At 44.6% G+C, this 21,548-nt stretch overlaps 1 protein-coding gene across 1 annotated transcript; it reads left to right on the forward strand.

Annotated features, from left to right (window-relative positions):
- The first annotated feature begins 1,952 nt into the window (after window positions 1-1,952).
- Window positions 1,953-20,734, forward strand: eral1 (Era-like 12S mitochondrial rRNA chaperone 1). Its single transcript, XM_078422061.1, has 11 exons — window positions 1,953-2,111; window positions 8,564-8,719; window positions 10,140-10,267; window positions 11,354-11,431; window positions 12,696-12,742; window positions 12,836-12,897; window positions 13,478-13,590; window positions 14,754-15,212; window positions 15,675-15,824; window positions 16,949-17,029; window positions 19,675-20,734. Exons 1-11 carry the CDS (start codon window positions 2,039-2,041, stop codon window positions 19,795-19,797), a joined length of 1,470 nt encoding a protein of 489 aa, XP_078278187.1. The 5' UTR covers window positions 1,953-2,038; the 3' UTR covers window positions 19,798-20,734.
- Window positions 20,735-21,548: the final 814 nt, after the last annotated feature.

Genomic DNA, 21,548 nt, shown 5'->3' on the forward strand with positions numbered 1-21,548 from the left:
AATGCTGGAGTAACTCAGCGGGACAGGCAGCATCTCTGGAGAGAAGGAATTTGGTGACGTTTTGGGTCAAGACCCTTCTTCAGACTGATGTCAGGGGAGTGGGCGGTACAGAGATAAAATGTAGTTGGAGAACGTAAGACTGGTCAGAGGGGGAGCAGTGAGAGAGGATGTTGCTGATCGGAGAGAGGGGCAGAACTTCAAAGTAGACACACTTTGAGGAGATTTTGCAGTGGAGCAGACAAAATGTGTAGGAAAGAACGGCAGATGCTCGTTTAAATCAAAGATAGACACAAAATGCTGGAGTAATTCAGAGAATGTGCAAATTCCACACTGTTAGCATTGGAGTTCAGGATCAAGCACACAAAAAATTGGAGCTAGGAGGAAGCATTACTAACTGCTGCACCATCTCAGAGATGGCACTTCAAGTTATTGGGTGGCACAACAGGAAGTGCTACTGCCTCATAGCACCAGGGACTCTGGTTCTATCTTACCTTTGGTTTCTGTCTTTCCCACATCTCAAAGTTTGATTGATTGAAAGGTGCAGCATGGAAATTAACATGAAATTAATAGAAATGAGTGAAAACACCATTTCATTGTTTGAGTTTTACGATTTATCTTTCTCCACATAATTATATTTCAGTTCTTTTCTACAAACTGTAATATCCAGAACCAGGGGTCACAGTTTAAGAATAATGGGTAGGTCATTTAGGACTGAGATGAGGAAAAACCTCTTCACCCAGAGACTTGTGAATCTGTGGAATTCTCTGCCGCAGAAGGCAGTGGAGGCCAATTCACTGGATGTTTTCAAGAGTTAGATGTAGCTCTTCGGGATAAAGAAAAAAACAGGAACGGGGTACCGATTTTAGATGATCACCCATGATCGTATTGAATGGCTGTGCTGGCTCAAAGGGCCGAATGGCCAACATGTACCTATTTTTCTATGTTTCTATCTCCTAGTTGATTAATTGATTGAAAGATACGACATGGACATGGACCATTCAGCTCGCTGTGTCGACCCTGTTCACAATTGTTCTACGTTATCCCACTTTCACATCCACTCCCTTCACATAAGGGGCAATTTATACAGAGGCCAATTACGTTACAAACTCCCTTGTCTTTGGATGTGGGAGGAAACTGGAATACCTGGTAGAAACCCATGCGGTCACATGGAGAACGTGCAAACTCCACACAGCCAGCACCAGAGGTCAGGATCGAACTTTGTGGTATGTTAATTGAATACTGCAAATGATTATCCCTTAGTCTGGGTATGTGGGAAAAGAGTAAAAGGGGGACGTTGACAGGAGGTGAGAGAATAAGTTGCAGGAGTACAGGCACATGCACTGGCAATCGAACGGATGGAATTGCTTTTTTTTTTAGTGATACAGCGCGGAAACAGGCCCTTCGGCCCACGGAGCCGGCGCCCACCTGCGATCCCCGCACATTAACACTATCCTATCCACATTATAATAATGCATTTTTTTTATTAGGGACAATTTATACCTACACCATGCCAATTAACCTACAAACCTATACGTCTTTGGAGTGTGGGAGGAAACCGAAGATCTCGGGAAAAAAACCCTCCCGTCACGGGGAAAATGTACAACCTGGGTCTCCGGCGCTGCAAGCGCTGTCAGGCAGCAACTTCTACCGCTGCGCCGCCGTGTTATTCTAGGAGCTAGGTGGTTAGTATAACCACCCGAGTAGTTGTGGTCGAGTCGTAATATCTAAGTGAGGAGGTTATTCTTGAAAATACACGTGGTAAAGAATATTATTAAAATATTCTTGTTTGTTAAATAGCAAGCGGGTGAGGTCTCAGCGCCGGCAGCAAGTCCCCTAATGAGTTTCCAGTTGACAGGCATGTTATCTGGCTCTGGTGTAGGTGGAGTTGCGTCCTCCCGTCCAGGAGATGGCGCTGCCTGAACCTCGTCCCAATCTCAGCAGCCCTCCCACAATACACGGCGGGGCTGTCATGGCGTCGATGGGAATGAATTGTTGAGGCAACTCCGAAAACACTGGAGTCTGCGAGCCAGTGATAGTCATGGCGGCGATCTTCGGCCGGACCTGGCTTGCCTGGAGCCTCGGAAACCTGGGCCGGCGGAGTTACAAAGCAGGTCAGTGGTGGGCATAGCGAGAAAGACACAAAGTGCTGGAGTGACTCAGGGGGTCAGACAGCATCTCAGGATAACACATGGATAGATGATGTTTCATGTCGGGATCCTTCTTCAGACTGATTATGGTGGGAAAGGGGAGAGAGCTGGAAGCGAGGTTGTGTCAGGACAAAGCTTGGTAAGTGATAGGTGAATATAGACGAGGGGAAGTGTTTAATAGGTAGGTGGTTGGACAAAGGCCAAAGGTGAAAAGCCAAAAACATGTGAGATAAGGATAGAAGAGGTATGAAGCCAGGGGAAGGAATATTGTTGGAAGAGGAGAAAATCCAAATCCAAGTGGGGCACAGCAGGGAAGGAGAAAACATAGGTTGGCCTGGCAGATGTGGGGGTTACCGGAGGTTCCAGACCCATGCCAGAGTTTTGCCAATTCCAGTAGATCTGCCGGGTGTAGGACATAAACCACTCAGTGGTTTAAGTCAGAGACATGAGGTTTACCAGAATGCTGCCCGAAGTAGGAGGTATTATCTACAAGGAGAAGTTCACGTTCACAAGTTATAGGAGTAGAATTAGGCCATTTGGCCCATTGAGCCTACTCTGCCATTCAATCATGGCTGATCTCTGCCACCTAATCCTATTTTCCTGCCTTCTCCCCATAACCCTTGCCACCCATTCTAATCAAGAACTTGTCTATCTCTGCCTGACCACTGACTTGGCATCCACAGCCCTCTGTGGCAATTAGTTCCACAGATTAGCTACCCTCTGACTAAATAAATTCCTCCTCGCCTCCTTTAATTCTGAGGCTATGACATCTGGTCCTAGACTCTCCCACCAGTGGAAACATCCTCTCCACATCCACTCTATCTCTGCCTTTCATTATTCTGTAAGTTTCAATGATGACCCACCTCAATCTTCTAAACTCCAGTGAGTAGAGGTCCAGTGTTGTGAAACACTCAACATATTTTAACCCACTCATTCCTGGAATCATTCTTGTAAACCTCCTCTGGATCCTCCCCAGAGCCAGCACACCCTTCCTCAGATATGGGGCCCAAATTTGCTCACAGTACTCCAAAAGCATCCTGACCAGCACCTCTCAGAGCCTCAGCATTACATCTCCGTCTTTGTATTCCAGTCATCCTGATATAAATGCTAGCATTGAATTTGCCTAGCGAACTACTGATTCGACTTGCAAATTAACATTTTGGGAGTCCTGCACCAGCACTCCCAAGTCCCTTCGCACCTCCGATTTCTGGATTCTATCTACATTTAGAAAATAATTTACACCTTTATTCTTATTACCAAAATGCATGACTTTGCTATACTGAATTTCATCTGCCACTTCTCTGCCCACTCTCCTAACCTGTCCAAGTCCTTCTGCAGAGTCCTTGCTTCCTCTACACTGCAAACTTGGCCATAAAGCCTTCAATCCCCTTATCCAAATCATTAATATACAAAGTGAAGAGAAGCGGCCTCAGTACCGACCCTTGCAGAACTCCACTAGTCAGTGGCAGCCAACCTGAAAAAGCGCCTTTTTTTGCAACTCTTTGCCTTCTGCCATCCAGGCATCTCACTATCCATGCTAGTATCTTCCCTTCAATACCATGGGCTCTCATCTTCCCTAGCAGCCTGACGTGTGGCACCTTATCGAAGGTCTTCTGAAAATCTAGGTAAACAACATCTACAGCCTGCTATTAACTTCCTTAAAGAACTCCAGCAGATTCGTCAGGCAAGATCTTGCCTTCATAAAACCATACTGGCTTTGGACTATTGTATCGTGAACTTCCAAGTACTGCATAACCTCATCCTTTATAATTGACTCTAATATCTTGCCAACCTCTGAAGCCATGTTAACTGGCCTATAGTTTCCGCTCTTCTCCTTTGCTCCCTTCTTGTATAGCGGGGTGATATTTGAAATTTCCCAATCTTCAGGAACCACTCCTATCTCTAGTGATTCTTGAAATATCACAACTAAGTTGAAGAAATATAGATTGTTTTCTCTGGAATGATAGTTTATATGTTCTCCCTGTGACTTTTCTCCGTGTGCTCTGGTTAATTTACTTCTGTAAACTGTCTCTAGTGTGTAGGATAGAACTAATGTATAGGTGATTGCTGGTCAGCGCAAAATTGGTGGGCCCCAGGGGCCATTTCCACGCTGTACCTAAATTAATCTAAACTAGACAGAGGATTAGGGGAGACCTGATCGAAGTAAATTAAATTATAAGATGTGTAGATAGGGTTGATAGTAAGAACCTCTTTTCATTGGGTGGAAATGTTAAAAGGTATAGCTTTAAGGTAAGAAGGGATAAGTTTAAAGAAGATGTGCGAGGCAAGTATTTTCACACAGTGATTGGTGGGTACCTGGAACGCACTGCCATGTTAATCCAGAACCAGGGGCCACAGTCTAAGAATAAAGGGGAGGCCATTTAAAACTGAGGTGAGAAGAAACTTTTTCACCCAGAGAGTTGTGAATTTGTAGAATTCCCTGCCACAGAAGGCAGTGGAGGCCAATTCACTGGATGAATTTAAAAGAGAGTTAGATAGAGCTCTAGGGGCTAGTGGAATCAACGGATATGGGGAGAAAGCAGGCATAGGTTACTGATTATGGATGATCAGCCATGATCACAATGAATGGCGGTGCTGGCTCGAAGGCCCAAATGACCTCCTCCTGCACCTATTTTCTATGTTTCTATGAGTGATGGTGGAGGCAAATAAGATAGTGTCATTTAAGTGGCTTCTGGATCAGCCCGTGGATGTGCAGAGAGTGGAGGGATATGCATCACGTGCAGGTAGAGGATATTAGTTTAACTTGATGTCATGTTTAGCACAGATATTGTGGGACAAAAAGCCTGTGCTTTATGTAAATGCTGTTTGCACTCTGCAGGTGGAAGTATTTCACATGGGTAAGGATTTAGCACCGTTCAATACAAGCAATAGTTTGCAGTCATATGGCCCATTTAAAGTAGGGAAACATCCAGTGGCTCCACATACATTGATGATGAGCCATTGATTTTAGAAATAAAAACATGAAATTGCTCTAAATACAGCAGCTCAGGCAGTGGAAAGAGAATCGGAGTTGACATTTCAGGTCAGAGCCCCTCAATCATTGATTTTCTGCAACTCATTGCACAACCTTGGATTACCTTCAAAGCAATAAACAGGTAATAGCAGTTGCTCTGGTTCAGTTCTGCATTCAGTGGTCACAATGTCGTCTGTACTTAATGAAATGCAGTTTGGATGACCACTTTGCTAAATACTATACCTTCAATCAGCCTGCACAGGTGAATCCGAGCTTTATACCGCCTGCCATTTCATTTCCCCATTTCACTTGTCTTTGATCTAGCTGTTCTGAGAAAAGCAGCTCTTTTTCCATAGTACAGGCCTTGAGGCCTAATATTGAATTCAACAATTTCAGAATAATACAATACAATACAATACAATATATCTTTATTGTCATTGTACCCAGGGGTACAACGAGATTGGGAATGCGCCTCCCATACGATGCAATAATTTAGGTAATTTAGGTAATTTAGACAGCAGCAACCGAACGAAACGAAACAGTTGTAACAGTTTTGGACAGGGTAAAGTGCAAGTTGATCTATGCGTTGTGGCCATCCGGCTCAGCAGGACCGGTTCATAGCAGCTATGGCCCTGGGGATGAAGCTGTTCCTGAGTCTGGAGGTGCGGGCATAGAAGGCCTTGTATCGTCTGCCCGATGGAAGGAGTTCGAACAGACTGTTGCAGGGGTGTGAAGAGTCTTTGTGGATGCTGGTGGCTTTTCTGAGGCATCGTGTGTTGTAGATGCCCTCCAAGTCTGGTAGCTGTGTTCCGATGGCCCTCTGAGCTCTATGGACTACCCGCTGTAGAGCTTTCCTTTCTGCCTCCGTGCAGCTGAGGTACCACACAGGGATGCCATGCGTTAGGATGCTCTCTATGGTGCAGCGGTAGAAGGTCGTCAGCAGCTGTTGGGGTAGACCAGCCTTTCCTGTTTGGATCAGAAGCTACTTCTAACATATATCATTAACGCACAACCTTTTTTTCCCCCAATCGTCACTTAAGTTAACTGACCTGTTAATGTTGAATGTTTCCAGTTCTTTTTTATTTCAAATGTTTAACATCTGTTTGTTCATCAGCTCTCAGTTTGAGCACTGCTTCTTTATTTAATTTTTCCTCCTCCCCCTCCCCCTATGTTGCTGTAATACTATATTGTGTTTATTTTCTCATTGTACTCGTGCATGGTCTGATCTGCCTGGATTGCATGCAAAACAAGTTTTTTCATTAACTGGTACACATGTCAATAGTAATGTTCTCTTTACCATTGCCCTGCCCTATTCCAGCCCCACCTGGTATGCGACATAAAACACGATTGCCTTCTCATGTTTTACGTCCAAAAGGGAAATCAAAGGGAAATGGGGACTCTGTGTTGGGACATGAGTGTACTAAAGAGGGGAATGAGCAGAGTGACTGGGGAGGAGATAGAAATGGGAGCACACTGGGTGGCGGTAGGTCGGGTATTAAAGTTGGAGAAGCCACCCAAGTAGAATATGATTCACAAAATGCTGGAGTAACTCAGCAGGTCGGGCAGCATCTCGGGAGAGAAGGAATGGGCGACGTTTCGGGTCGAGACCCTTCTTCAGTCTGAAGAATGGTCTCGACCCGAAACGTCGCCCATTCCTTCTCTCCAGAGATGCTGCCCGACCTGCTGAGTTACTCCAGCATTTTGTGAATAAATACCTTCGATTTGTACCAGCATCTGCAGTTATTTTCTTACACGACAAGTAGAATATGAAGTGAGGCTGTTTTCCAGTTTGTGTGTTGCCTCACTCTGGCAACAGAGGAGGCCCAGGTCAGAGAGGTCGGTGTGGAAATGGGAAGGTCCCCATGGTTAGCAACTGGGAGATCCAGTAGGCCTTGGTGGAATGAGCGCAAGTGTTCAGTGAAACACCTTTCCAAGATGTTTAGGAAACTTTCCAAAAGATGGACTCTTGCCTAAAATAAGCCATGCAAGTGAGGACGTACTGTTAGAGGTTTTCAGTTTGCTGAAAAAAAAAATTACATTGGGTTTAACGGTAGCAGTTAATTACATTACATGTCTCCTTCATATTTATTGAGTTATTTCTGCAGTTTAAGTTTTGTTCCATTTTTGGAATTGCCTTAATAAAATGTACTGATTGTGGCAGAAAAATGTAATTGCCTTGGAGCTTTAAAGATGCAAGAGTGACCCAGTGAGACACCTCGTGCATAAAACGACCTTTCTTACCAGGAGGAGAATTTGTACAATGACCAAACCATTTAAAAGCATACCTAGAGGAAGTTTCATTGAGGTGGAAGGAACCTACGTCATATAATCACAATGTATGAATTGTTTCTTGAATATGGCACCAAAATAAAGGAAGCAGTGAGCCTCGAGAGACGGAGTATTTAATTGTCATATGTACTGACAGCAGAACAATGAAATTCTTGCTGTGGCAAAACAGGCCTGCAAACACAATATACATTGAGAATACAAAATAAACAAAAATTTAATAAATTAATAACCACAATATTAGTCCTTCCTGATGGTAGGAGCAAAATGAGAGAGTGACCAGGGTGATGTGGGTCTTTGGTAATGGCTGACTTTCTGAAGCAGCACCACCCACAGATCTCTTCGATGGTGGGGAGGTCAGTATCTGTGGTGGATCAGGTAGTGTCTACCATGCTCTGTGTTCTTCATTCCTGGGCATTCAAGTTGTTGAATCGGGCTGTGATGCAACCAATCAATGTACTCTATCGCGCACCAGTGTAAGTTCAAGAGAGTATTCGTTGACATACCAAATCTTCACAATCTTCTAAGGATGTCGAGGAATTGATGAGCTTTCTTTATGAATGCATCAATATGCTGGGCCCAGAACAGATCTTCAGAGATGCATACCCAAGAACTTGAATTGTTGAATCTTTCCACTGCAAAACCATCAATGAAGACAGGTTCGTAGATTCTCTGCTTTCCTTTTCTGAAGTCAACAATGAGCTACTTGGACTTGTTGACATTGAGAATTGGATTGTTGTTCTGGCACCATTCAATCATTTTCTTAATCTCTCTCCTCTTCACCTACTCGTATTTACCGGTTATTCCTCAAGCATTAGTGGTATCATCAATTAATTTAGAACAATTTAATTGCTTTGGAACAGTGGAACAGTGTCCGGTTTCGCAGTCATGACTAGAGAGTGAGTAGAGCAGGAGACGAAGGACACAGCCCTGGGGTGCACCTGCGCTGATGGTTATTGAGGAGGGAGTTTTGTTGCTAATTTGTTCAGCTACTCGTATGAAAATTAAATATTTATCAAGGTGAATGTTACCATTGTTTGTGAATTTTTTTCTATCAGTCTGGAATTTTGATTTGAGAAATACCAGTTGTATAATTTTTGCAATAACTTTTTAAATATTTAGCATTGTGAATTTTTTCATTTGCATGTATTAACAGGTGCCTTTCTGCAAAATGACTGGCTTCGCAGAGTCGCCCTTTTACCAGGCAGCTGCTATGGAAGCAACTCTGCTCTAGAAGAAATCTTGGGTGTCAGAAAACCAAAGAATGAGAATGTGATTGGGCAATATCCTCCTGCTATTTCCACCAGTAAAGGTACAGTTGACGTTTTATGCTTTAGATCATCTCTTCATAGATGCCACATGATCTGATGATTATTGTTAGTCTTTCCTGGTTCCATCTGTTTCCCCAGGATTTGTTTTGTGAATTCATCATTATTTAGAATTATTTTTTGGAGTTGGAATTAGCAGGCTGATGTTTTAAACTAAAGCACACAAGTCATTCCCAGTTCTGCACATTGTCAGGTGTGTGAGAAACTGCAGTATAAAAATGAAATACTGTGGATGCTGGCGATCTAAAATAAAAAAGAGGAACAAAGGATTAGTCAATGATCAGTCAGTAGCATGAAATATTAACTCTGCTTTCACTTCTCTGTTTTTCTGAGTGAAATTGGTTAGCACAATACTAACAGCTCACAGTTATGTACAACGGAAATCTTGCTTTGAAGAGCCCATTACACGAGGGGTAAGTTGAATGGCCTAGAGGATAAGGAGTCATCTTGAGAGTTTGGAGTTAAGGCCATTGGGTTAAGGCAGATGAAGCTTTACTTCCAGATGGCTGGATCTTCTTTGGTAATAATTCATTTTCCATGGGAATAATTGTTTTCTCAGTGGGAACTGTCATTCCTGGAACTAGCCCTTCACCAAGTCAAGTTTGAGTCTTGAAGGAATGTTTTACATTCTCAACAGTCTCTTGGCTTTTACTAAATAGTAAATGTCTAACTATTATATTTGAGTTTTGTACCCAGTTTTAAGGACAGGCAATTCAGCCCTCAATCCTGTAGTTGACTTCAATTATGACTTGTATCTTTTAGCTGCTCTTGTATAATTCCCATGATAAGATTACCCACCCGGCTCGAACATGCCCCGCAAAGAGTGGGTCGCCCTGAACCGGCTCCGCACAGGGGTCTGCTGGTTCAACGCCAACATGCATCGTTGGGGGTTGCGTTCATCAGCAGCCTGCGTGTGTGGAGCAGACCAGCAAACAGCGCAGCACGTCATTTTCGACTGCGTTGTCCTCCGCCCCCCTGGTGGAGGGGTAGACCTCACGGCCTTCGACAACAGCACATTACAGTGGCTACAGCGCCTGGAGGGCGTTATATAACTTCTGCAGCCTCAAACGCACGAAGAAGAAGATTACCCAACATAATTTTATCAGTCTAATTTCAGTTGTCATAATCACTGCAAGTACCCATAGCCTCTTGTTGCTTATATCATCGCTCAACTTTCCTGACTTAAGTTTATATGATTCTTTCTAAAAATACTCTTAAAATAACCCACCAGAATAATTTTGGTAAATGTGCACGATAGCTGAGCATCCAGAACAAAGTAGTCGAGAATCCATGGATGCAAATATCTTCTGGATATCAGAAACTCACCATGTGCTCTATACTGTACCTTTGCTCAGCACAAGGTTAATTTTCCTGAATGGCTAAAGTTGTGCTTCTTTCCCACAGTCGAGCAGGAGAACCTCCTCCTCCACCAGCCAGACCAGCCAAGAAACCCACAAGTGCTGAGAGTGGCAATTATCGGGGCCCCGAATGCTGGTAAATCCACGCTGTCAAATCAGCTTCTAGGCAGAAAGGTAAACATGCCATTTTGTGGAAGGAGCTAAAGCTTCAGGCAAGCAATGACCATCTTCAACAAGATAGTCTAACTAGTTAATCTTGGCATCCAAAGGAATCTATGGAGGGGTAAACTGACAGAGATAAAGACAAGTATGAGAAACAGAGATGGCGTACATAACCAGAGTTTTTACTCCATGGTAGCGGTATCAAAAACAAGAGGGCATAGATGTAAGAGGAGGGGAGGATGTTTTAAAGGGCCCAAAGGCACATGAGACTGCAGATGCCAGAATTTACAAAAAAAACATGCTGGAAGAATTTAGCAGATCAAGTCGCATTTGTGGAGGCAAAAGGCACAGGGTAACGTTTCTGTATTGTTAATTGGTGCTCGGTCAAGAACCCTAAGCATAAACATAAGTTAAGTAAATATCACATCCTTCGCTTCCCCAAAGCTGTTCCTTCATCCACAAGGTCCAGTTAGCCATGCGACTGTATTGGCACCCTTTCCACCATTACAGGAAGGATGTGGAGGCTTTAGAGAGGGTGGAGAAGAGGTTTGCCAGAATGCTGCCTGGGTTAGAGGGTATTAATTACAAGGAGAGGTTGGAAAAACTTGGATTGTTTTCTTTGGAATGCCAGAGGTTGAGGGGAGACCTTTATAGAAGTATATATAAAAGTATGTGGGGCATAGATAGGAGAGTCAGAACTTTGATCCTAGGAAATGCCAAAGACTAGGGGGCATACGTTTAAGGTAATAGAGGCAAAGTTAAAAGGAGATGTGCGAAGATTTTCTTTTTACACAGACAGTGGTGGATTGCTGGTACATGCTGCCAGAGGTGGTACTGGAGACAGATACAATAGTGGTGTTTAAGCGGCTTTGAAATATACACATGGATTTTCAGGAAGTGCAGGGATATGAATCACGTGCAGGCAGAAGAGGTTCATTTAACTTGACATCATGTTGGGCACAGACATTATAGGCTGAACGCTAGTACTGATCTGTGTTCTACGACCTCTGTCTTTCTGGTTTATGTCGTGGCTGTTGAAAATTCATCCCCTGTGCCTGTTCAGCTTCAATCACAGTTGCTTTTTTGCTTGTGTTACAGGTCTTTCCAGTTTCAAGCAAAGTCCACACGACACGCTGCAGAGCTCAGGGAGTCATCACAGATGGAGAGACACAGATAGTACGTGACTGTCTTTGAAATATTTGTTTTCCTTTCAAATGATCCATGTTGTACTTTTGTTTTAGAGAGCCCACAGCCAAAAATGGACTTGGTAGCTTCCTGCTCATTCTGTGTACTTGCTTGGCCCAGACTCTGCTCTCTGCTCATCTGGTGGTTCTTGCTACAGAATAGTTCTTGTCCAAGAAGCATGTTTGGAAAGCAAGCACTTCTAGGTTATTGACCATGGCAGTAAAATAAAATAATTAGATATCGTGTCCAGTCCACTTTGCAAACCCCTTTGAAAGATTGTTTACATGAAGTGAAATGATTTGAGAATTTGAATGATCTGATAGTCACAGAGTTGGACAGCACAGAAATGGGAACTTCAATCCTCTAGTTGTTTGACATACCACCTGTGATTAATGATCATTTAAAAGGTCTCTGTCAGGACCCTAGCTATCTCTTCCCTTGCTTCCCATCACAACCTGGGATAACTCTCATCTGGCTCTGGTGATTTATGTTATTTATCTAGATGTCACATCTCTTCCTGACTACTAAGCTGCTCCAACTTATCCATTTACACTTCCCTGAATCCAACATCTTTCATGTACATCTCGTTGGTGAATACAGATGAGCCCCCTATTATCCACACCCTCTGCCAAGACAGCAACATGTACACTGACTTGTCACTGGATATCTTTGTTCTAGTTCTCATCTCTTTCTCCACCTTTAACCCATTTATTGCTCCCCCACCCAATCAATAACCCCTGTGTTCTAATTTTTCTTTGTGTTTCCTTGTCTCTGAAGTGCATCTAATTCTTTCCCAGCTTCATTGTTAAAACAAAAAAGTCCTGATTATCTAACCTGTACATGTTTCCTTTGCAGGCTGCCACACTTAACTCTCGATGCCATCTGATCCCATCTTTTAAAATCTTGGTCAGTTAGTATATCAAAGGAAAACTACAAAGTAACTCCTCTCAACCTTCCTTTCCTCACCAACGGATGTTGCATCCTTTAAATGAGATACATTTGTAACAAGGAAATAATGTCTTTATTAACTGTTCTTGATAATCTTCACCCCCTTCCAATGCCCCATTCCAGCCTCCATCCTTGAAAAACAAATGGAATTTTTAATACCTTCAGGTACACATCTTCCTCGCCCTCCCAAGTCATGCTGTGCATCTGATCTTCCTTGTGAAGTGTTTTGTGAAAAGTTCTGCATAAGTGCGGCCCATTGCTCATTCCTACATTGCTTATGTCCTTGTTCACTCGCCCTCTTTTACAGATTCTCCTCGACACTCCTGGACTCGTTTCTCCCATCAAAAAGAAAAGGTTGGATATTCGACATTTATATCATGTTTTCCTCTTTCTCAAGCTTGTGAACATCAATTGTTCTTAATGAGTTAACCATTCCTTTCCTGCTAGGCACAATTTAGAGAAGTCACTGTTAGATGACCCCTGGCAATCCGTGAAAACAGCAGACCTGGGTGAGTGGTTTATCTTGGACCCAACCAGCTTATTGCCATGTACACCAGGGTGCAATGAAATTCCTTGTGTACATGAAGCTCGTAGAGGCAACAGTATACGGTAATGATAAATACAACCATAAATACAGCAGCGACCGCATAACAAAAAAAATGGTGCAAAGATTCCAACACAAATCTGATCTGAAGTAGCGCCACCAAAATACTAAAGTGTAATAATGGAATAACCAAACGAGGTAGAATGAAAAATATGTGGCAGCACTTCAGAGAAGGGGATGTGAAAGGTGCGGTGGGTTCAGGAGTCTGATAGCCACGGGGAAGATGCTTTTATTAAGTTTGCATGTTTGAGCTTTCCGGCTCCTGTATCTTCTGAGGCAGATCTGACTTTTGCTACCAAGATGCAAAAGACAGAGCCAGCAGAGGATGGGAAGATGCACCTTGGATTAACTTTGTTTGGCTGTTCAAAATGGGTTTAAAAGACTTTGAGCTCACCCGGTAGAAATGTCATTGTCAGAGATCACCCCATCGCTATATTTGCAGGACACATATCAAATATTTAATTTTATTATGTCTTTTTTCCTAGTCCTTGTTTTGGTCGATGTGTCTGACCACTGGACTCGTGGCAAGCTCCACACCGAAGTGCTAAAATGCCTGTCACAGTATCCACAGATCCCAACAATTCTCGCCCTGAATAAGGTAGGAAGGAACTGACATTACCTTCTCATTACTGCCATTGCATGAATCTGGACTCCATTTCAGGGGACAAATACTTGGGAACGAGAAGTTTTATTAAAAAGTCAGTCAGGTTGTTTTTGTGCACCAAGGGTCAATGGATAACACTTCCCTCGAGATTAGAGACTGTGGGTTTGAACCCTGTATGGGCAACATAAGCACAGCTCCCAGGCCCAGGCTGGTAGTATCTTTCAAAGATATGGGTAGATATTAGTTTAATTTAGGTTGAAGAGTTACAGTGTGGAAACCGGCCCTTTGGCCCAATGAGTTCTGTCAGGCAGCAACTGTACCCCTGTGCCACTGTGTCGCCATTAACATACTGTAAAACATTTGGGTTTGGGTCAGCCTATACCATGCTCACTTTGTTGGTTGCTATATCCAGGCCAAGATACTTTGCTTAATATCATTTGAGATAAGTATGTTACAGTGTTTATATTAAGCATGGAAAAGTTTCCATCTGCTCAGACCAGGTGTGGTTCATCATGAGTAGGTTGGTTTTTAATTTTATACTCGCAGTCCTCTGCCCTTGTCTGTTTCTCAAATGAAGTATTCTATTCCATCTATCTGCCTGAGTGGATATCAAAGATCTCAAGGCACCTTTACTGTTTTGGTCTTGAAAAACTCATCTCTTAAAATGTATAGGAATTAGTTGTGCACGTTAGCTGTTGCACATCACGATATGCAACAGCGGCTATGCTTCAGTAGTGTTTCCCACTTTTGGACATCCTGTGATTGTGTAAGGTGATCTGCACACATGCAACTTCTTTATTTTCTTACGGGAAAATAAAGAAGTTGCATGTGTGTAGATCACCTTACACAATCACAGGATGTAAAAGTGGGAAACACCACTGAAGCATAGCCAACCCTGAAGATGTTGTGCATGATCCTTGGTTAATTTCACAATAAATCCAGAGAGCTCGCCAAACCAAAGAGATTGGATTTATTAGCAGCTCAATGGAAACAGCTCAGAGATGCAAGGAACTGCAGATGCTGGAATCTTAAGCAAAACTGGAGGAACTCAGCAAGTCAGGCAGCATCTGGCGAGGGAATAGGCAGGCGACATTTCAGGTCGGGGCCCTTCTTCCAGGCTGTTTCCAGCTCAGTTTGCTTTTCCCTCTCGGTTCTAGGTGGACCTGTTAAAGCATAAAGGGCTCCTTCTGGAATTGACAATCAGGCTAACGGAAGGCGTAGTGAACAACAGGAAACTGGAGGTAAAGTCACGGTTCAGCGCACAGCCACAGCCTCGGGTGCCCACCAGCTTGCCGCCTGGCCGAGACAGGACTGGAAATGGTAATGGTGAAGCAGAAGGCGTGCCAGTCAAAGAGGCTGGAACCCAGGAAAGCACGTCCGATATGTTCAAGGAAATCCCCAGCACTCGCCCGCAGGAAAGTTTACATCAAGCACAACTACCTGGTGACTGTGTTTCTGCCAGTGACAATTGGCCAGAAGGAATAGAGACAGCTCAGGAGCAGGGATCTGCTCCAGAGAGTATCCCGGAGAACAGGAAATACCAGCAGGGATGGCCTCACTTCAAGGACGTGTTCATGCTTTCAGCAGTCAATGGCGAGGAAGTGGAGACACTGCGGGTGAGTGTGAAAAGCTATTTTCTATTGGTCTCTGACTTGAGAGAATGACCAAACGTAATGAAAAGTTTGACTAGATTGCTAGACTAGAAAACGGTGAATTATGTTAGTTACAGAAGGGGGTGAGGGCTTTGATGGAAGGTTGGGACTTTATGTCTGGGCAATGGGTTTTAATGTCATGCTATTGCGATCCAGGCTCCAGATCCTCTGGTTTTAAATTATCTCTCCCAACCCTGTACAAACAGTGAGTTGATCGAGACAAATGATTCACCATGGCAAAGTTTTCAAATACTGGGGACATTTATTTACAGAAATATTTAACCTGGAAGGAGAATGAGGCAGGTGGTGCAAGTGGTTGAAGGAGCAAATGTTTATGTGACGTCAAGGCTGAACTAATTGATTAATGCACTGATGGTCCCTGAAAGCATTCTAGGTTCTTACATTACGATTTCCCTTGGTGTACAGAGTTACCTGTTGTCAAAGGCTCAGCCAGGATCGTGGAATTATCACAGTGCTGTCCTCACCGATCAGTCGCCACAGGAGATATGCTGTAACCTGATTCGGGAGCAGTTATTGGAGAACCTGCCTCAGGAGGTGCCGTACAACATCACACAGGTACTGGGGGTAGATCGGGCATGCACTCGCATCAAATCTCCTGTCTCAGCTCAGATCCTGGTGCAGAGACTTTAGTAGCTCATAACTTTGCAAGAAGTTGAGTTATAACTACTTGCTGGGGTGGATGTTAAAGATTTGTTGGTATCATGCAATGACGGGCTTGGATTTCTTGCATTCTCCAATTTTCCCACCCCAGCCCCAACATCACCAGAGCTTCTGATGTTTTGTTGCTCATCTCATTACTGTTTGTGGGATCAAGCTAATTGATTGGTACATTCGCAATAAAAAATGCCTGCTTATTTATTTTTGGGGTGTTTACGTTGCTGAGTGTTCATTGCTTGTCCCTAACTGCCCTGGACAAGGTGGTGGAGAGCGTCTGCCTTGAACCGGTGCTCCACAGGGTGCAGGTGGTACTGCAGTACTGCTGGTAGGTTCAGAATTTAGACCCAGTGATGACATTTATAAGTCAAGATGGTCTGTAACTTGGAGGGGAGCCTGCAGGTGGTGGTGTGCCTTTGCTGCCCTTATCCTTGGTGGGGGAGGTCAGGGTTCAGGAGGTTCAAGGCAAATAACTATGGTGCAATTTGTAGATGGTGCACACTGTTTATACACTATTAGTGCATTGAGGATTGGTTTTCTGTAATCAATGTGATCAGTGTTCTGCTAATCCAGGTCTAGCCTCCTTCCTGCCTTTTGGAATCTTGTACAGAACTAGCACCTAATTACTGCACTCCATCTGAGAGTCGGCAGGAGAATGGAAGATGTGCAGGAGAATGGAAGATGTGCACTATTTTAAAAGTACTCTTATTGTTAATGCATTTTTCTATACACAAATGCACTTGGTGAAGACACTGGGATCCTTAACTTGGCCTTAACCTTTGAAGTCCAGTCTGGGTCCCACCTACCACACAGCTCCTTCCCCCTTGACTGGTGCGCCCCCCCCCCCCCCTTTCCACATCCCCCACCCCTTTCCACATCCCCCACCCCAGCCCTGACCCATGGAGGGGGGCTGATAGCTTCACTCGCTTGTGGTGAGGACAGTCTGGGTGTAGATCATGGTCATGATGTCTCCTGGGTGAGTACAAAATCAGTCTAATAAACACTAACCATCTGTCTACCCTCAGGACACGGAGATGTGGGAAGAAGGACCCAGTGGGGAGCTCCGAATTCTACAGAACCTTACTGTTGTTAAGAAGAATCATGCGGTAAGCATGCACATGGAACTGTGCCACTGCATTCTTGCGGTGGAGTCAGTGATTAGTTTAGTTTATTGTCATGTGCATTGAGGTACAGTTAAAAACTATTTTGTTGTGCGCTATCCAGTCAGCATACATGATTACAACAAGCCGCCCACAGTGTACAGATACAGAATAAAGGGAATAACGTTTAGTGCAAGGTAGAGTCCCATTAAAGACAGTGCGAGGATCTCAAATGAGGTAGATGAGGACTGGTGATAGGATGATTCAGTTGCCTGATAACACCAGGGAAGAAACCCTCCCTGAATCTGGAAGGCCATAGCCCCCCTTCCTCTATTGTTCCTACTGTCCCTCATTCAATTCCACTCTTCCTTTCCTGTCAGCTTTTTGAATGCACAGTGTTTTGTTCTCCACTTGCCCCATCGTCGATCTCTCCACCCCTAGCTCCCTCATCTGGCTGTTATTTGCCAATGTTACTCCAGGATCTTTTTTTTGCTGTAGATTCCAATTCTGCAATCACCAGTGAGCCAGTTGGCTATAGCTCAGGCACATCAGCTTTTTCCCCCGTTTGCACATTTGTAATGATTTGTTATTTTTCTCAAAAACACGTTATATACTGGTAGACACAAAATGCTGGAGTAACTCAGCGGGTCAGGCAGCATCGCGGGAGAGAAGGGATGGGTGACGTTTCGGGTCGAGACCCTTTATCAGCATCTGCAGGGTTTTTTCTACACTATTATATACTGGTCTTCTCCATCCATCAATAAAGTTGATAGTTTTCCACCTCTTGCCTTTGTGGTCAAGTGGGCCCCTGCCACACAGTAAACTTCCCCAATCTCCATGATTTAACAGGATGTCACGTGTAATAATAATATAATAATAATATTTTCCTTTATTCGTCCCACACCGGGGAAATTTACAGTGTTACAGCAGCAAAGTGGATAGCAAGATAGCAAGAGATCATTCATTATAAATAAATAAAAGATACATAAATTGTCATCAGTTTTCTGTGTGTTCTTAGCTGTTATTGTTGACTCGTCTGCTGGGAGCAGTGCTGGTTGGGCAGTCTCACAGCAGCGGGAAGGAAGGACCTCCTATATCTCTCCTTCACGCACTTGGGGCGAAGGAGTCTGTCACTGAAGGAGCTACTCAGTGCAGTGACAGTGTCGTGCATGGGGTGGGAGTCATTGTCCAACAGCGATGTTAGCTTTTCCATCATCCTCCTGTCTCCCACCACCTGCACTGAGTCGAGTCTCTTCCCATCCGCCGCTGAGATGCTGCTGCTCCAGCAGACCACTCCATAGAAAATGGCCGATGCAACCACCGTGTTGTAGAAGGTCCTTAGGAGTGCCCCCTGCACTCCAAAGGACCTGAGTCTCCTTAGCAGATAAAGTCTGCTCTGGCCCTTTCTGTATAGCGCATCGGTGTTTTCAGTCCAGTACAGTTTATTGTTGAGGTAGACACCCAGGTACTTCTAAGAATCCACCCTCTCGATGTCCATTCCCTGGATGTTCACCGGTGTCGGGGGGACCTGGCTGCGCCTGCAGAAATCTACCACCATCTCCCTGGTTTTCCCCACGTTGATCCGGAGGCAGTTCCGCTGGCACCAGTCCACAAACTCCTTGATCAGTTCTCTGTACGCCCTGTCCTCGTCGCCCGTGATGAGGCCGGTGATGGCAGAGTCGTCAGGGAACTTCTATAGATAGGAGTCTGCAGAGCTGTGCCTGAAGTCTGCAGTGTACAGGGTGAACAAGAATGGCGCTAGCACTGTTCCCTGAGGAACCCCAGTGCTGCAGACCACCCTGTCCGAGACCAGGTCCTTTGTCCTCACATACTGTGGTTGGTTGATGAGGCAGAATCCAGGATGTGAGGTGGCTTGCCCCCCAGAATCCCCGGCTGGATGGTGTTGAATGCACTGGAGAAATCAAAGAACATGATTCTCACAGTGCCATCCGGCTTCTCCAGGTGTGAGAGAGCTCTGTTCCGTAGGTCGATGATGGCCTCCTCCACCCCGATCTGAGTCTGGTAGGCAAACTGCAGCGTTTCCATTGATGGTCTCACCAGGGGGCGGAGATGGGCGAGGACCAGACGCTCCAGTGTCTTCATCAGGTGTGATGTCAGTGCCACCCGCCTGTAGCTGTTGAGTTCCTTCGGGTGCTGCGTCTTTGGTACCGGTACCACGCAGGATGTTTCCCACAGCTGTGGAACTCTCCCCAGTTTCAGGCTCAGATTGAAGACATGCTCCATTATTCCGCACAGCTGGTCTGCACAGGACTTGAGGAGCCTCGAGCTGATGCCGTCCGGACCAGCCGCCTTCCTCGCATTGATCTTCCTGAGCTCATTTCTCACCTGGTCTGTGGAGAAAGACAGATTGGAGCACAGGGGCTGGGTGCTCAAGGGTGTGAGAGGAGGAGGGGGTGTGGGATGGTGTGGGGGGAGGGGGTGGTGGGTTTGGGGCAGGAGAAGCAGAAGCAGTGGGTGGTGACTGTGACCCAAGTGCTGTGGGAGGGGAGGTAGGGCAGTACAAGAACATAGAACAGTACAACACAGTTACAGGCCCCTCACTGCCCGCCCCCTCGCCCTTGAATAAATTTCAGCATATGAGATTTGCCGATCTTTTGTTAAAATGCACTTAAACATGTTTATGCTTCCAGAAATTGTTGATTGGCCTGGGAGGTCAGCTGATTCGTAAAATTGCCCAAGATGTGCGGCTGAACCTGATGAACATCTTTCTTTGTGATGTACAGTTAAAACTTTGTGTAAAGGTCAAGAAGTAAGTCCACCGTTCGCCCGAAGCCTCCCCAACGGAACCGTGCCGACCGAATCAGTGGATGCAGCAAGCAAGCTGTGTTTGCAGCCCGTAGTGACCTGCAGCCCAATCTCAGGACACCTGTGGGGAAAGCCAGGCCTTTTGTGGCTGAAGTTTAAAAGTTGGTCGTTTGCCAGGAATGTGAGCGAATTACTTTTCCAATGTGGGGTTTAATTTAAATATTCTCTCATGCAACCAGTTGCTACCACCGAAAGCCTTGACAGGTAGGCTGGGGTTGCTAGTCAATGAGTTTTTGTTGTTGCATTCCCCTTGGTGTGATGTAACAGTTAAACACAGCATTCTTTCATACATGGGATGGGGGCATTAGTGACAAGGCCAGTGTTTACTGCCCACTGCACATCCATCAAATTGGACGCTGGACCACTTCAGAAGCAGTTCAAAGTTGACCATATTATTGTGAGACTACAGTCACATATGGCCCAAACCTGAGAAAGATCAGCAGGTTTCCTTTTCCAAAGGGCAACTTTGGACCAAGTGGGTTTCTGCGACTATTAACAGCTTCACGGTCCCTCTTTATTGACACCAACAGCAGCACAGCACCAGATATTTAAACTAATGCTCACAATGGGTTTTGAACTCTTCTACCATAGAGTTAGAGTCCAGTGATGTGGCACAAGCATGCCCTAAAAACCTGTGTATTTGCTTTGAGACCTACCAAAGCTCATCGCTTACCCGTGAGGCAGGAGTCCTAGCACTAACTTTAGCCTCCAAACATCCCACAGCTGCAATCTCTGTAAGTGGTCAGATGGCCAGGGTGTTAGCATGGACTATAGCTGCGATTAATACTTTGTGAGGTAATCGGAAATCTTGTTTTCTTCCTTTTCTGTATTGGCTGCTCTCTGAGCAGTTGGGTCATTTGTTTATCAAACATTGTGAAATGTCAGAATGCATATTAAATTTTTTTTGTTTTAAGTTCAGCTGTTCCTTGTTTTTCAGCCTCATGAGACTCGCATCATTTAACAAAAGCTTTTACACTGTAGAACAGAGTACAGAGAAAGATTATGACTTTCGTGCCATCTCTTCCATTTTGCTTTTTATCCTGCTTCCTTCAGCTGCTCAGCAGGAGGGCTTGAGTCTAAGGTAGGAAATAAGCAATGGTTTGCAACTTGTTTCCCCCGGGGTTTTGAACAGTGGGAGCCTTTTGCTGCCATGCCTGAAACTGAAATGTTAGCTTGTCACTTCCTAAACATGACATGCCCAATTAGAGATACAAGAGACTGCAGATGCTGGAAAACTGAGTAAAAAAAACAATGCTATAGAAACTTAGTGAGACGGGAATGGATAAATTATGTTTTGGGTCAGGACTGACAAAAGACAGTTCCATCCGAAGAAGGATCCTGACACAAAATGTCATCTGTTAATTTTCTCCACAGATGCTGTCCGACCTGCTAAGTGGGCGGGGTGTAAATAATTTAATAATGCTGATCCAAGACATCTCCAGAACACTGTAAATGGTTGTACAAATGGTTCAGGTAGATCTATGTGAGAGGAATGGGGCATGTATTTGCCGAGCATATCAAAGGCAATTAGATTGCTCTTGTTGCAAAAACATATTCAGAGTAAGGAAATAAATCTTGCACTTACTCAGTTCCTCACAAAGCACTTCAAAACTAGTGGGGTGCAGTCGCTGTTACACTGCAGGAAATGTGATGGACATTTTGAAAATGGCAGCATTGCAACAAGTGATTTGTGAGTTTA

Source organism: Rhinoraja longicauda, chromosome 26 (genome assembly GCF_053455715.1).
Source record: "Rhinoraja longicauda isolate Sanriku21f chromosome 26, sRhiLon1.1, whole genome shotgun sequence".
Taxonomy (NCBI): Eukaryota; Metazoa; Chordata; class Chondrichthyes; order Rajiformes; family Arhynchobatidae; genus Rhinoraja; species Rhinoraja longicauda.

What these genes read in the sequence shown, in the direction of transcription:
- eral1 (XM_078422061.1), top strand. Translation starts at nt 2,039, where the DNA reads ATGGCGGCGATCTTCGGCCGGACCTGGCTTGCCTGGAGCCTCGGAAAC. An exon ending in ATCAGCTTCTAGGCAGAAAG is followed by an intron (nt 10,268 to 11,353) that starts GTAAACATGCCA and finishes CTTGTGTTACAG; the next exon opens with GTCTTTCCAGTTTCAAGCAA. An exon ending in AGGAAGTGGAGACACTGCGG is followed by an intron (nt 15,213 to 15,674) that starts GTGAGTGTGAAA and finishes CTTGGTGTACAG; the next exon opens with AGTTACCTGTTGTCAAAGGC.